Source organism: Chaetodon auriga, chromosome 7 (genome assembly GCF_051107435.1).
Source record: "Chaetodon auriga isolate fChaAug3 chromosome 7, fChaAug3.hap1, whole genome shotgun sequence".
Lineage (NCBI taxonomy): Eukaryota > Metazoa > Chordata > Actinopteri > Chaetodontiformes > Chaetodontidae > Chaetodon > Chaetodon auriga.
In genome coordinates, this window is record NC_135080.1 from 17,486,037 (window position 1) to 17,502,159 (window position 16,123).

Sequence of the window (16,123 nt, forward strand, 5' to 3'; positions counted from 1 at the left end):
TCAAGTTATGAAATTAAGCTCTTTGTCTTTGCCTTTGTATAGAGATGAATAATATTTGTTAATATTCTGCAGCAGCAGATTTAATGAGATATACCTGATAAAGGTGATTTTAAAAGACACTTTGGTATGTTTCTCATACAATTTGAATGCTATCAAGACTTCATATTCATATGTCGATTATTGCCTATTTATTTGTAGATGGGCGCTTTGCTTTTTCGTATTTCTACTTGTTATACGTTTTGAGTTGTTAGATTTTTAAGACCATACCATTCTCAGTGTATTTAATTGCTATTGTACAGAGTACAAAACATCATTGATATTTCAAAATGCTTAGTATTACAAACTGATGAAACAAAGTAAGCCCATCGTGATGATAATTAGAGGTTGCACTATGAGTTACCAAACCATTAAAATCTATGTAAGCCCATCCAGTTGCACTGCATGAAACACACCACCTTTACACAGTAAACACTCCTTTCAAGTCTCAGAACCCTCAGTATTGCACATTGGTTGTATTTCACACACATAAGCTCATTATGATGCACAGTTATACACTGTAATTTACTTAAGCCGAAAGTCTTTCATCACACCCATTTGCTCCCGTTGCATGTAGAATACATGAAGATCAACTGACATGATTAAGGCATCCGAAATTAATGCAAGTCAGCACCAGTGCAATCGCATGCACTTCCCTCAGTCTCATTTGCAGCAGGAGCAGTGCAGAGAAATAGGAGGAAGATCCCAGTGGTAAGGTGAGATCAATGTCACAGGCCTTCTCCATGCTGTCTGTTTCTCACAGACAACCACTGTCTCGCTCTGAATTCCTCATCAGTCCACAGTTACACTGTCACATGATCACCTCATATCTCTCTCTCATTCTCTCATTGAAGTCAATACAGTAACTATAGTTGCAATAACCTGAATAATGTGGGGAACAGACTGTGACCACAAAGAAATCTTCTTTCCGGTGTTGCATGTCATGCACTGGGTCTTGTGAATGACCCATTTAAGCACAATTCCTGTTTCTTCTTCCCTTTGAGATGCTTCCTTGGCCTGAGAGTATAAAAACAGGGGGAAGCAGGAATGCATTGTTTGCTTGTCTTTATGAAAGGCTGTGAATCTAGTGGTTGATCATGTGTCTTATACATCCTTTGGTTAAAGGATTTCTCAACTTTTCTGGCATGTGGCCTAATTTTTGGTACCAATAAAATTCTTATGAATCCAGCAGGTGGAGGCCTGTGAACTTGTATTTTGTTTCTTCCAGTATATACAGAGCTGCACATTGATCATATGGCAGTAGATATCTACCAAATGTATTGTTCTTATCAAGCACATATTAATCAAACTAATCTGACAGTCTCAGCTTTCAATTTGTGATGATGGTTTTCATGAAACAAAGGGTTATTGTTGACTGAAGTCGAGCCAAAAAAAGATTTGTCCAAGAAGTTTGAAAATGTGCCTGTCCGTCACTCACTTATAGTGTGCCTGTGTTTGTATCTGTTGATTCACTATTCTTTAATGTATCCTTGCAGTTTCCTCTTGCAGTTCCACAACTAGCCACAACAAGGCACTCCACACCATCTGTGTGCCTTTAATCCTCTCTCAGTACGCTGTAGCATCGTCTCTGTGTGAGCAAATTAGGCAGCTTAGAAGAGCCAGTGGTCTTACACTTGGCAGTGCAAAGCTCTTTTACTGGGACATTGGTACTTAATCCTCATAGCTCTGATCATTATAGCTGATGAGAGACAAGGAGATATGCACCCCTCTGTGTCTTAACAACAGACACACATCACCTAATCACAGATATAAGGTGCAGATCTTTAGGCTTTTGTGGTCGTTCATTATTACAACTATGGATTACAACTGGTCTGTGTAATTTAAGAGCAGCAGTGTGAGTTGATTTTGAAGATGCTAAGTGAGTTTCTACAACCTGATGCAGTATCTGTTTTTATTTCAGTATGAAATATTAACGTCAAGTAATTAATACAATATCACGCCTTAAGAAATTGAGCTGTAACACATGTCAGTTATTGTATTCCTCAAAAGATAAGACCAAAAAAGCAGTGATGAAAAAGCCCCCTCATATATTAATCATTTTTGGTAATTCTATTTTTACAATTTAGGCAGATGATGAACTGTGATGCGACTAAAAATGTCATTTTTGATTAATCTGTAAACTTTCTTGAGTCACTTCTTAAACTTTTAGGCAATAAAAATACCGAAGCAAATAATTGATTATCAGAACTGTGTGGGGTTAATTGTCTGCTAATCGACTGAGCGATTAGTTGACAAATCATTTGGGTATTACTGCTGATACATTTCAGCATAATTGAGTGGATTGGTGATTTCTGCTTCAACTACACGTCATGCAATCTACAGTCAGCAGGAAAACAGTTACACCTGTGCAGCTGGAGGAAAAAAACACTGAAGATCATCAACACTTGCAGAAAGTAAGATGATAAAATTGATGCCACTTTCAAGTCTTTAAGGTAAATATGAAGCTAGAGCGAGCAGCTTACCTTAGCATAAAGACTGGAGACGGGGAAAAAGCTAGCCTGGTTCAGCTATTAAAATCCACTTTGCAGCACCTCTAAGGCTCACTAATGAACACATTTGTTCATTTCATAAAGAAAGGTGCAAAAATGGTGGGGTGGAGGGGCGTCAACCTTTCTCAGTTTCTGAAAGGAGGCACGCCAGAAAAAGTTAGAGAACCACTGATCTGGGTTTACCACAGAAGGAGTGTATTATGAAGTCTTGATTAATAACATTGAGTGTTCAGTTACCCCAGCTCTCTGCCTTTTACAGCAGCCCCACACACTGTAAGTCTATAATGCTGGTCAGAGATTTGCTGAATCTGTTAGCATTTCTCTGTGATATCGGATGCTGTGTAATTACAGCACAGGCATGACAGAGCTGGATGAGCAGCAAATGGGGATTACATAGGGGCAGGTCATAATGATCAGGCTGGCCACATGTTTCCGAGGCAAATCTCATTTTGATATCCAGTCTACCATAGTGTTTTATTAGCAGAGAGGCTGAGGTCAATTAGCTTTTAGTCCAGCGCATTCAAATATTTAAATTGATGTGCTGCATCTTTATCAATTATTTTAGACTCAGAAGAAAAGATTTTTTTTTTTGTATCTTAAAGAAGAGCTCTTGTTTATTCTCGGTCTCCTTTTGTGTTTCCTCTCTCTGCATAGCAGGAATTGACATATAGTTAACCTGTTCTTCATAACAAGCTACTTCCCTGTCTCTCCCTCTGCCAGAACTGTCAACCACCTAACAAGGTGTACATATTCACAGCTGCTACTGCAGGAGAGCAGCCCAAATGAGGAGAGCCTGGATAAGATGAGAGGGACGAGACAGACAACAGGTGCGTGGGTACATCACTGCTCATTCACTGCTGCCACACTGCATGTTTCCAGCCATATAAAAGACAGCTGGTTTTGATTTATTTTGCTGTTTTTATATATATATATATTTATATATCAATTACTTGTAACTGTATGGCAACTCTCACTGCTCAGACAGTCGGGAGTATGACTAAGGATGGCTCATGCTAGTCTCACAGGCTATTCACACTTACTCTTCCCCCCGTGGTGGTAGCGTTGCCTCTCTGCAGTGTATCTGTATCTGTTTGTTCATTCATAGGAAAAGCATTAGTGACACGTAGATGAGTCATAGAGGCTAGCCTCTAAACAGGCTGCGGTAGGAGTCAGGAACCCTGCCACCCTTCTGCTCCTCGCCTCGAGGCACTACACATACCCTCACCAGTCTCCCAAGTTCCTCTAACGCTTGCATACACGCACATATGCCATCTGTGTTTGTTCAAATACCACGAATCCCACCTGATGCGTCAGGTGCCACAGAGCAGATGTAGCTGTAGAAGTGGGCAGGAGGGCGGTGGCTGGCTGTGGCTGTCCACATTATTGAGATGATGTTTGTCGACATGGGTAGGGGACTCTGTACTGAGGTTTAATGCAGCAGTTGTTATAATTATTCAGACCCACGTGGAAAGTGTGTGTGTTTCTCTCACCCTGTGAAAATCCATTTGAGGTCATCCAGAACTATCATCTCCAGGAGCTGAGACTTTATAGTTATCCTGTAGAGGTTTTTACTTCGGTGTCGAAACTGATCGTACTTTTCTAAAATATAGAGAGGAAAAATACATTTAAATTACCTATTTTGATAGTTTAGTGGGCATCCACAAAGCTAACTATCTTTCTAGCTCTGGTAATTGGTTTCCAAGCCAGAGTTGAGTAAATGACATAGAGGGTCAGGGTCAGGGTTGCAGTTTGCAGATCTTTGCTTTGACTTTGTGATGAAAATCCTGACATATTACGGCCTGACAGTATTAAGTGTAGAGCAGACAGATGGAGCAGGTGTGTGTACGTACAGTACATGTCACAGTCCCCCTGTGACTCCCAGAGGTTATATCAGGTGCAACAGCTGGAGTTTGTTTCCTCATTAGGATGGGCATCTCCAAGGTGATAGCCAATTAGAAAAGCTGAACCTGGCTCTTAGTTCTCATGAGTGGATAGAGATCAGATACAGCTCATCTTTCACCAGCAAATTGTTTTCACAAATGCAGCATATTTATGATACTCATTGCAGGGTTAAGCCCACTGTATGTCTGCTGTGTTCTCATATAAACAAGTACATTTTCTCCCAATCAGTCATGTTTCTTTTCTCCCACAGCAGGCAGAGCAGAAATTCCACTCTGAAGTAATATTCTCACGAAGGCTGGTGCACCGACTCACCTTGCGGTGTGGTATTGAGTCTCCTTTGCGCTTGACTGTGTCCCTCTGTTCTTACAGCTATCTATCAGTTTCATAGCATGCAATCTGCATCCTTCCAGCCTCCCACCACCCGCCCACCAGTGCTGTATTTGTTGTGTTCTGCGTGCACATACAGTGCACACAAGCACATTGTGTTTTTTGCAGAAGGCTCAAGTGTGTACATGTTTCCTTGCCCCCCCTGTAATAAAAGAGAGGGGAACTCTCAGGCTCCCACCCACCGCAGAGCTGCCCTGGCAGGGGTAGAAGAGCGTGGAGGGTGCTTGCCCCCTGGCAAGATGCTACTCAGAGAGGGGGAGATAAGGGCTGTGAGGGTGGTAGTGTGGTAGCAGGAAGGACTGGTGAAGGCGGGGAGGAGGTTGGAAGGCGAGCAGGGGGGGCTTCTTCATACATTTTTATGACCACATAGATAAGGTCAGTAGTGTGCCATCGTTACTAAGCAACACTGCAACCCTGAGTTGGATTGAGTTGTGAAGCTGAGAAGTCAGATATTCTTATTACAACAGCCCTGCTTCGGTTCTGCTGTGTGCATTTGTTAACAAGCAGCCTGTCTCCGTGTGCCATTCTGAGAGTCAAGGCTGAAAGACTGCTTTAACTGGACGATTAACTGAGGCACTGAAATAATTAGAAGGCCATTGATTGGGTTATTACATTGTTACAGCCACGTTGGTGATATACCGATATCTGGGCCTGTTCATATATGTGATGATGATAATAGTGATGAAAAATGACGGTGGGGTGTTTGATTATATATTTTTAATGATTCAGTTCATGTGGGGATACACTAGACTGTGGATGTATTGATTTTTCCAGTTTTCAAGCAGAGAATGGAGGAGATGGAGACCAGACGCATATGCAGCCAGAGTACAAATCACCAAAACCCACCCTATTCTCTCCCTCCTTTTACTCACACTCTCCACCTTCACTCCCTTCCCTCTCCACCACTCCTTTCTCTCACCCCTCTTTTCCATCACCCTCTCCATCCTCACTTCCGTATTTCTGCCACTCCTCCAGCAGCCTTTCATTACATCCCCCCTCCTCCTTTCGCTCGCTCCCCTGCCTCTCCTCTTCTCTCCTCCCATTTCTGTCCCCTTCAGCGTCCTAGTTTAGCACGTCAAGGTTGGCTACAGATATGCTCCTCTGTGCCTTGGGGCTAACCAATGGGAAACTGGCTGGGGTTGCTGTAGCAGGCTGGGGTGTTGGAATTATGAATTGAGAGGGAGATGGGAAAAGGTTACTGTAGTACATGTGCTGTGGTCCATTACACAGAGTGGAATTGAAGTGTTAAAGGTTAAAAAACAGTATTGAGAAAATGTGGGGCTCTGTTACAGAAATGTTCTGTCATTGTGGCTGATGGTAATTTTAGTTAGGATCTAAATTACAATTAGCAGCCTTAAAAAAAATTAAAGACAAAGCTAGTCAACATTTTGGGGCTTGCCTATTTACTTTCTTGCAGACAGTCAGATGAGAGGATACCGCTCTTAAGATGGCTACATGCTGCTTGTGGTGCGCTGTGCAAACCCAGCACACGCCTCTCAAAATTTGAAACAGTATGTGTGGCTGAACTAAATGTGCACGATGCCTTATTGATGATTGGTTCACTGATCTGTGAGAACCCCAACCCAATCACCCCCTATTGCATCCCCTTCCAAAGCACACAGATAACCAGATAACCAACATATAAAAATGAAGACCAAAAGAACATTAAAGCAAGTAGAAAACAGCACATGTTCTGTTTTCTAGCACTACAGTGTCACACATCACTGGAAACTCCTGTACGGACGATCGAGCTTGGCTCAGTTGAGTATACAATAACTGTTCTGGACAGTGTGCACACACCTGCAGAGGAGATTGTGCGTGAGTTGCCACAAAGTATGCTGGACCCCTTGAATGAGAAGCTATAGCCAACACCCGGTTAGCTTAGCTTAGCTTAGTGTAAAAGGCTGAAAACATGAGGAAACCAGACTAGGTTCACTCCAAAGCTGTCCTGCCAAGAAAACAAATGACATTTTCCTAAATAACAAACTTTTTCCCTCAAGTGATGAATTTAGCAATTAAAAAAAAATCTTATCCAGGAGAGCTCTGAATTCATAATTTAAGCTTTTCTGTTTGTCATATAAGAAATCAAATTATAAAGCAGATATTAGCTTTCATCTGCACCATCAAACAGTGTCTGGAGTCCATGTTTGATGTGGGTGGCCCTCCAGCTGACCTCTACAGAAACGCATCTCCTCTTCAGGATTTTACCCCCTTTCACATGGTGTAGCAGTCCTAATTCAAAGAGTGTGCATGTGTCCTGATGCTGATTGACCCACAGGTGTCTTTTCATCCCACTGGGACTGGGAGAGGGTAAGAGTACACCACCGTGAACTCTGTTTAGGAGCTGCCCTGGCAACATGTAACCTTATACTCACTTCTATCAAGAACCATGAGTGCGGCTTGTCTCTTATCAATGTCATTGTCTTAGCAAACAAAGGGGATCATTACACCAGCACTGAGAATGTTTCTATTCTGAGTTAATGGGTCGCATAGTGTAAAGGCAACCTGATCCTCCTTTGGGTGACGAAGGAGTGAGCCGAGGGCTGACATTTTGCTGATGATAGGCCAGTCTGTGTTTTGTTGTAAGAGACACTGGGCTTCGCAGGAGTTGTCAAAACAAGAGGCCCCATCCTGAGGGATTACCCAGCCTGTCTGCACACACGCCAGGGACAGGGTCGGCCGGGGGGACAAGGAGGGGCGGGGGGAACTCTGTGTGTGTGTATGAACATGTGTGCTGCAGAGAAGGTGCTGCATGGAAGAAGAGACATAACTGAGGGAAAATGTGCTCTATCCTCCTATTATTGTTAATATTTTGCAGCAATGGTTATTAATGGGATTACATGCAGACTCCACCATAGTACTACTGGAATTCATTTCAATGAATTATAAGAAGCACTTGATTTGATTCAGCATATGATGTAATTAGTATGACCACTGAAGCACACTCTGTGTTGTTACCTATCTGATCTCAATTCATTAGCTTGGTAGAGGACAGAAGAGTGCATAGTCAGTGAATGGTAGAAACCATTTTCTCTGATATTTAATGTACATAGGAACACTTCAAATTGGACATTTAAAGTGTTTTTCAAACGGGGTCACGCTCTCATATGTTCATCCATTATCACTATTGGGCGTGGTAACAGTTTACTCACCATTTGAGATTTGGGCATGTGCTCAATGGAGACAAGGAGCTGAAGGATTCACCTCAAACACTTACTTTTGAGTCTGACTGAAAGTAAGCACAAAGGGTGGCTCCCTGGAGCTCCCTGCTGGTGTCGGGGTGGTAAGTTGTTACCTTGGCCAATAGTCACACAACGGATAAAATGTTTTCATTTTGGGAGCTTTGTAAAGTACAATGGTGATAATAATATCATATCCATAAATTTATGATATTACACCAATGCACTGATTGAAGCTTCTCTATAATTCACTTCCATTCCTCTCCATCTTCTTTGTTTCCCCATTGACTTAAAGGGAAATAACACAATAATAGATTAGCGAGTTCACCTGTCCACATCAACAGCCTTCACACTGAACAATAACCATTAAGACGACACACATTATAGTTCTTACACTGCTGTGTGGGACAAATTAAAATACTACAACTTCCATTAACTGCTACCACCACTCTGATTAATAAAATTTCATCTTGTTTTTATCATTCATGATGAAGCTGGCAGTAAAACAAAGTGCACCAAGCACGGACCTCCCGCCAGTGTGAGTGTAACAGTCAGAGGAGTCACGAGCTCGGCCGAGCAGCGCTCATGAATCGTCTCATATGTGTTCCACATCTATCCTTGTGTGCACATACAGACATGGTGGCACATGCAAACACACGCACAGACACACAGACACACAGGCACACAGACACACACACACACACACACACACACACACACACACACACGCATGCATGGCCACACAGCAAGGCTAAGACTGTCTGTAGCAGCCCAGGGGCCTCATTGTCACATTCACTTACCACTGTTTAGGCATCATGCTGGGGGGCTAAAATGAACTACACCCTTTTCCTCCCCCCTACCCACACAGTAAACTCAAACCCCACCAAAAATCCACTCTGCTCATATTCAAAACACGACTGTGGACAAACTGAATTATGTTACTTGGACCATGCAGTTTATCCTTATATAATGTAATATATCTAAATATTTTCATCCACTTCTGAATGTTGATGTATTGCCTGTTGCCATGAAGATATATTTAATCATGAAGCGATGAATAAGATGGGTTTTTACTACAGCGTTCCACTGCTTTTCTCTTTTGTAATGTTTGTTTAGAGTTCATGTGTGAAGTGCTCCTCCACACTCCACCAAACAGATGAATATCATAATGATACACTGATTAAAAAGCTAAATTGAAAATAATATACACCAGCCTCATAAACATGGCTTTTGCACTTATAAAACATACTGTATATGTGCCTCCTATACATGCCTGAGTATAATCTGTTAGGGCTCACTGCTGAATACCTCAACCCACTGGTCACAAGGTCAAGGCTCTTGTCTTCAGAGTGAAAATCAAGGTATTGTCTTTCACATCACAAGTAGCCTGTTCAGTTGTACAGCTGTCTGCTGGGTGTAAGTGACAAACACTCGCACCTGTTCTCCAGAAGGATGGAGGTCCATTTGATCTGTGTGCATCAGCGCGGTCAGCTAAATGCGATCGTAGTATCTCTGAAATTACAATGGAGCTACATTATGCTGTGATGCTTGATTCTTTCTGGTGTTGTTATTTGTTGTGCATGTGTTTAAAGGCTTCCCTCAGTTGGATAGAAGGAGCCAATATTTTTTTAATTACAGTTTTTAAGGTAAAGGTCAATTTACCCCCACAAACCAAATATGAGACACCATACAGGGATCAAATATGAGTCATATGTACAGAACTACACCCAGGCACCATTATACTGATTTTCTCTATAATATCACTGATTTGAGTATGACACAAACGATCATACACACCTGCTGTCATTTGTCGTTGTAAGGTCATTTGGTCAGTGTTGATGTTACTCCGTGTTTGTTTGCTGTTAAACACACGGTGAAACTGTGCTTATACTGGGCAACTCCCACGTATGGAGTGTGTATACTGTACACACAACATGTAGCCCCCCCCTGCCAACGTTACCCTTGCCTATGTGCTATGGTGAAAAGAGTCATTGCTCCACAGTTCTGCTTATATGGCACCAGGCTTGATTGTTCCATTGCTGTTAGCATTAGTTCTTACATCCCACACAAACAAATATAACCTTTTTGATCTGCATTTCCTTACTCATTCCATTTCTTTTTCCGAATTTTTAATTTCAGTTTCTCATAAAATCCTGTTTGCTGAGCTAGATTACAGCAATGCCTCATTTTCCCCAAAATGTCAGATGGCACCCTCTAATTCCATGGATCCCCTCTCCCAATCCCTTGAGCCCACAGTCGGAGCTTTTTTCCTCCTTCTTTGGGTTTTGTTTGTCTTTGCTGGCTGTTAATGTCACCTTCAGTGACAATTTTTTTTTTCCTGCCGTCTAACATTGCTGAAGGCTGAACCAAGGAAAACTACAGATAGCGCTCATGTGGTTGATCACCTGTAGGGCCTGAATAGGCTTTGCCTTTGGCATCATACACTCATGTAGTCCTTGAACTTTACAGAGAAAATAAAATAAAAATGCAAATGCACCACTGAGCAAGGCACTTTTTTCTATGCCAGAGCAGTAGAAGACGAAGCCTTGTAGTTTAAATGTGTACAATATATACCCATATAAGATTGCAACAGGGTAATCCTTAGAAGCGGAATGTGCATGTTGTGAGGACAAAGGCCTTGCATTGCATCCTCCCTCTAAAACAATCATATCCCACAGTCTGTTGCTGCTAATGAACTTACATGCCCATCCATGCCAAGAATCCAGAGCTGAAACACAAGCACAGCGCTCCTAATCCACTCTAACTGACAGGCAGGATCTCTGACCCACTGCCCTGATTCACCCATGTTTTCTCCTCCGAGCAACAGAGGCTTCGACTTGTTTGGTTTTACCTTACAGCTTAAGGAAAAAGTACGTTCAATGATCCTCTTACTCAGTTAAACATATAATTTGGTGTTATGTTAGTTCAAAAAAGAGCACATTTGTAATGAAAGAACAATTCAATTTGGGCCATTGCTGAATACATGAAACACAAGCAGAAAAAAAAAAATAGCTAGAGCATTTTAAGGCAAGCTAGAACAGTGTGTTCTGGTACAGACTTCAGCAAATGCAGGGCGGTGTTCGTGTTTGTCTGCTGCACTGGAGTGAAGGCTGCAAGAGAGACAGGCAGGCACGTGGACAAACACAGAAAGACTGGTCAACAGGAAAATGGGCTGATCAAAACACATTAGGGCCAGGAAAAGGTAGTGTATGCTTCACCAACTTAACACACAGAGATTCGACTGATTAGAAAAGCATATATATACAACTGGACCCAGACACAGACACCTGGACTGAGCATTTATACCACCATGAATGAACTGAGGACAGTCAGGAGTATGTGATCCACACACAACATGTATTTTTCCATGTTCTGTTTATTTTCCTCTGCGCACATTCGGAATTGTAAAGTCCAGATATAAGACAGGATGAGTATCCTGGGGTAAATAAACAGGATTTCATTTTCACTATATTCTGTCATGTGGAATAGAGAATGAGATGCAGACTGCCCTGCCGGTTATATCACGTTCAGTGTACCCCGGCTCTGCGGACAGGCCCACAGGCTTCCACTGCCTACTACAGCTACACCCTTGACTTCAAGGCAGGCATTAAAATGGAGTGGTGGTGGTGGTGGTGGTGGTGGTGGGTGGATTATGGGGTTGAGGGAGGCGGTATGGAGTGTGTATGTGTGTGCCATGCGCCTTTGGGGTGGGGGATGCTTTTTAACCCTGTATTTTCTGCAACCACTGACAAAACGTTGCCTCTTCTGTCTTTTTTTCCCCACACAATTGTTAAACCACCTCCACCAATTTAAAGGTGTGATTCAATTAATCCTCATCCATGCAATTAAATGAACACAAAATACACGTCATTGGATGTCCTTGTAGATTCCCTTTTCATACACTGAACTCTCCTCTGTTCTTTTTCAGAGAAACACACAATTGGCTTCATTCAAGCCGGATCTGGTAATGCTGTGTGCTCAGTGCACCTGCACACCAGCAGACAGCGCTTTCGGTTTGAGCCGGTCCGTGCGTAAAAATGTTATCCTAGGTACCTCGGTGCGTCAGGTGCAGCTCATTTCCTTAATGCAAATGCCCCACTCACTGTGTGCTCTCACACTCGCACCTCCACTAGTACCTTGCCCTCAGGACCTACCGGTAGCCGCCTCTGCTCCTTTAAGGCAATGAGGAATTAAAGCGTCTGCAGGGGCAGGGAGAGGGTTATTCTGTGTAATGCTCAGAGAGTCAGTGTGGTGCGATTAGAGAGCGGCAGCGGGGAAGATGCGCTTACTCGCCTCTTGCTGGACGCACAGAGGCGATGAAGATGATCTGACTTTGGAGTCTCAGAAAAAAACCTGTTTTTCATTCTTAGTCCTCCGCCCTCTCCCCCATGTTTGCTTCTTTTCTCTTTCAGTTATTTTAATTTTCTAAAATTTTAATTTTTCCCCCCTCCAAGGATGATCCGTCAGTCAGCCAATCGGAGCTTCTGACATTTTTTTTGTTAAAGATTTAGTTTAGCCAGTTTTTCGTTTTTTTTTTCTTTTTTCTTTTTTGCATTCATTTTTGTCTCAGGATCCGCTCGTACCCGGCTCTGACTCAGCATCACACACACCTGGGCTTCACCCCTTCAGCATCCTTTTGAATAACAGGGAGAAGCAGCAAGACGCGGAGCAGAGGAGGAGAGTCTGAGCACAGCTCTCCCCAAGACAATCACAGAGGCTCATTTATGTTCCAGGCGCTTAGAGAGCGCACAGGAAAAAAAAAAAAAGAAATCAGAGTGTAACGAAAAAGTAGGAAGGAGATATTAAAAGTAGAGACTTGGACCGGTTTGCTTCAAGACAGTGGCAAATGTTTAACCTTACCCCAAGCGCACAGAAGAGAGACCCTGGGAGGCACCGGTCGGAGGAAGAAGAGAAAGCATAGCTTGGGGGGGGATTGAACGGAGCAGGGCATGTGGATATTGGCTTTTATCTTTTCCCAGAGCATCTTGAATGGTAAGTTTGAATGGCTTTTTTATTAGTGCTCATTACCTACTGCAGAAGGCAAATGACTAGTAGACGGCTAAGTGACTGGAGACGAGGATGGAGGTCACCTGTGACCCACATGAAATGGATTTTATATGGTTGTCAAAAGGCTGACACAGAGGGAGAGGGACGGGCGAGGCATGAACTGCGCTTTAAATCCTTCAAGCTCCCCTCCAAACCATTAGACACATCTCTGGCCTTCAGGTATACATCCTGAGCCAGATGATATAAAACGGATAAATGATGTTTGCTAGGGCCTCTGTTTCGGTAATTGCTTTGATTGTGTTGGTCGGGTCTGATTTTATAGGTTCAAGTTTTAATTGTTTTTAATTTGCATCCAATTATTAATGTGATTTGTTTCTGTTTTTATTTGATGCTACTTATTGTCACAGCCATGTTCCACTGTGGCCCTTAGTAATAAGTGACGTATTTGATATAATGGACATTAACCCCTTCCCCCTCCCACAGAGTGAGCATATTTTTCAAGTTCACAGTGGCCTAAATTAACGTAATGCATTAACATGATAATTTTACCACAGTTTTCACCAATCCATATTTTAATATTGGGCACATTTGATGTAAAATATTCAATTGTGAGTCTGGCTCTGTCAGAATGTTTCCAAGATTACTTACATTCAATTTTGGCACAAATTTGAATGCAGTTTTTATGTTATTTACCTTTAAATGCAGTTTGCAGAGAGGAAATTAGCACCAGTGTTACAAATTGTTCATGTTAGTAATTTAAAAAAAGTGTCATTTTTTTTTTTTTTTTAAATGAGACACATTTTTTTTTTTCAGGAGATACAAAAGCAGTTCAACAAACACACACACACAAAAATGAATTTTCCATTCAAATAGCCGAAAGTCTCCTCCATTCAAATACTGTATTCAAACACCCAGATTTGGTTGTGCATCCTGTCCCCCCTTTTTTTTTCTTGTACACATGTGTATTTGCGTGAGTGCATGCATGCACACATGCATGCGGCTGACACTGTGCATGCATATTTGTGTGCCCACATAACGTATCTATAATCAATAGCAGAAAATTGATACAGTTTATTGCATTCACTTATTGGCCGGAGTCCCTTACAGGGAGGGATTATGGCTGACTGGGTGTGTACGAAAACAGGGGAAGAAAAAGGGAGAGTCAAAGAAGGAGAGGGAGAAGGAAAGAAAATGGAAACATGTCTGTAAAAAAAACATGTCAGCGTGACAAGACAGGGATTGTTCCCATATTGAGACAAAATCAAGCCTGCGGTTGCGTGCATTTGTATCAAAGGGTCAAGAAAATCTGAATTCACAAAGCAAAAAAAAACGGGAAATGGGGATTTACAGGTATGAATGCGTTTAACCACATCGAGGGGCTGTGATATGATATGGTGTGTCCCCAAAATGGATTTTTGCTTCTGGCTCGGGTGATAAAATAAGCTTCGGAATGGATTTTGTTTCTGTGTCGTCGCTTTTTCAGAGCTGAAGCGACCCTCAGTTGGTACCGTTTATTGACATTGACTCCATATAAAATGGTATCTCCCTCAGCCCAGCTTGTGCTGAAACTCATAAAGGAACAATAAGGAATCCTCATTAATCATAATCATCTGACTCTGACATTAGATCAACTGCCATGCAAGATTGTGTCCGTTTATTGCATAAGGGATTACTGAGGAGGCCTGTGGCAAACAACTGATAGGGATTAAGCAGTAGACAGCGTTGAGTGCAGACATTACACTTTTTGTGCTTGTCATTTGCACTGCAATCATGGAGCTTTTATCACTTGCTGTTTGCCTTGTCGTTTTATTTGATTTCTCCATCCCTGTGCAGGAGCCTAGCTATGTGACTTTGTCCTCTCCAGTTGGATGTTTTGTTGATTATCATGAAAATGAGGTGTTCATCGGCTGAGCAGGCATTGTCAGAATGAATGAATGACCTTGTAGATGGAAGCAAGCACAGCGATTGGATTCCAGACAATTCTTGCTGTTTCAGAGTTAGGCCTATCACATGCTCACCGGCCTGTCTCTATGGTAACGTCCTTAATGGGTGTCATGGCTGCGTCCGAAAACGTTCACCCATTCACTCTCCACTGGGGTAGAAAACTATATGGTGTGTTGTTGCCTGGTGGCAAACCCCCCCCCCCCCCCCAACATCAGAGGCTATTCAGATCATTTAGAATCCACGCTGGTTAGTGTCTGGAGCTTGTTGACTATTTTCTGGGATCATTTTTGTCCACTATGTTGGTTATACTGATAGACAAATCAGACAGCACCACAAAATGGCAGACTCAGGAAATAGTGGAATATATAGTGAATGATTCAGGGCACAGAATTGGGATTTTGGCTCTTGTCTCAAGCTGAGTTGACCCAGAAGTACTTGATTAGGAGCTAATCACATCCTGTTACATCAGTGTGTCCATAAGTGATAAGTGGCCAAATGGCAACCAAGTAGTTCACTGCCTTCAGGGCTTGCAGGGTTCCTTTCCACATTGCAGTGTGGTCATTTCTCTGTGCTTATATCAACGCAACATTATAACAGCTGACAACATTATGGGAAAGATCCCTACAGGGATAGACCTGTTCAGACAGCCCTTTCGGACATGGAGCTCAAGCTGTTGTATCGCTCTGTTCGAAGTCACTTGACTCCTTTAACAAAAATAGTAATTTCACCTCACAGAACAGGAGTTACTGTTTCGATTGCTTGATCAGTTAGCGTCTGTGTTTGACTTGAACACAAGCAAACTAACCAAACGAGGCAACAGTAGACCAGCAACTCCTGTTCTGTGAGGTAAAATTACTATTTTTGTAAAAGGAGTCTGGTGGCTTTGAACAGAGCGATATAGCAGTCGCTTCTGGTTAAACAAAAAGGTCTGTGTCTGTAGGGATCCTTTGCATAATGTTGTTCCACGGAACAACAGCCTGAGCCCGTCAGTTGCAGAAACACGCACTTTTAGTGGACGTACTTTGATGGGCACATTTGCTACTGAAGATTACATTACGCCATTGCAGCCTGTTTCATGGCTACTGGCTCAGGCGATCTACTGGACCAAATCCAAAATGTTTGAATTCACAAAATATGTGAAAATAAGGCCCAGGTTTA

The 16,123-nt window shown here is 42.4% G+C and overlaps 1 protein-coding gene across 2 annotated transcripts in view; it reads left to right on the forward strand.

The window, feature by feature from the left end:
* The first annotated feature begins 12,209 nt into the window (after nucleotides 1–12,209).
* Nucleotides 12,210–16,123, forward strand: part of dscamb (Down syndrome cell adhesion molecule b) — a 117,845-nt gene continuing 113,931 nt past the window's right edge. The window contains exon 1 of one of the 2 annotated variants that reach the window (XM_076734956.1): nucleotides 12,210–13,006. In XM_076734956.1, the coding sequence (XP_076591071.1) occupies nucleotides 12,964–13,006 (43 nt within the window). In that variant the 5' untranslated portion in view covers nucleotides 12,210–12,963. The remainder of the gene's footprint in view (nucleotides 13,007–16,123) is intronic. The other variant, XM_076734957.1, reaches the window with a different exon arrangement.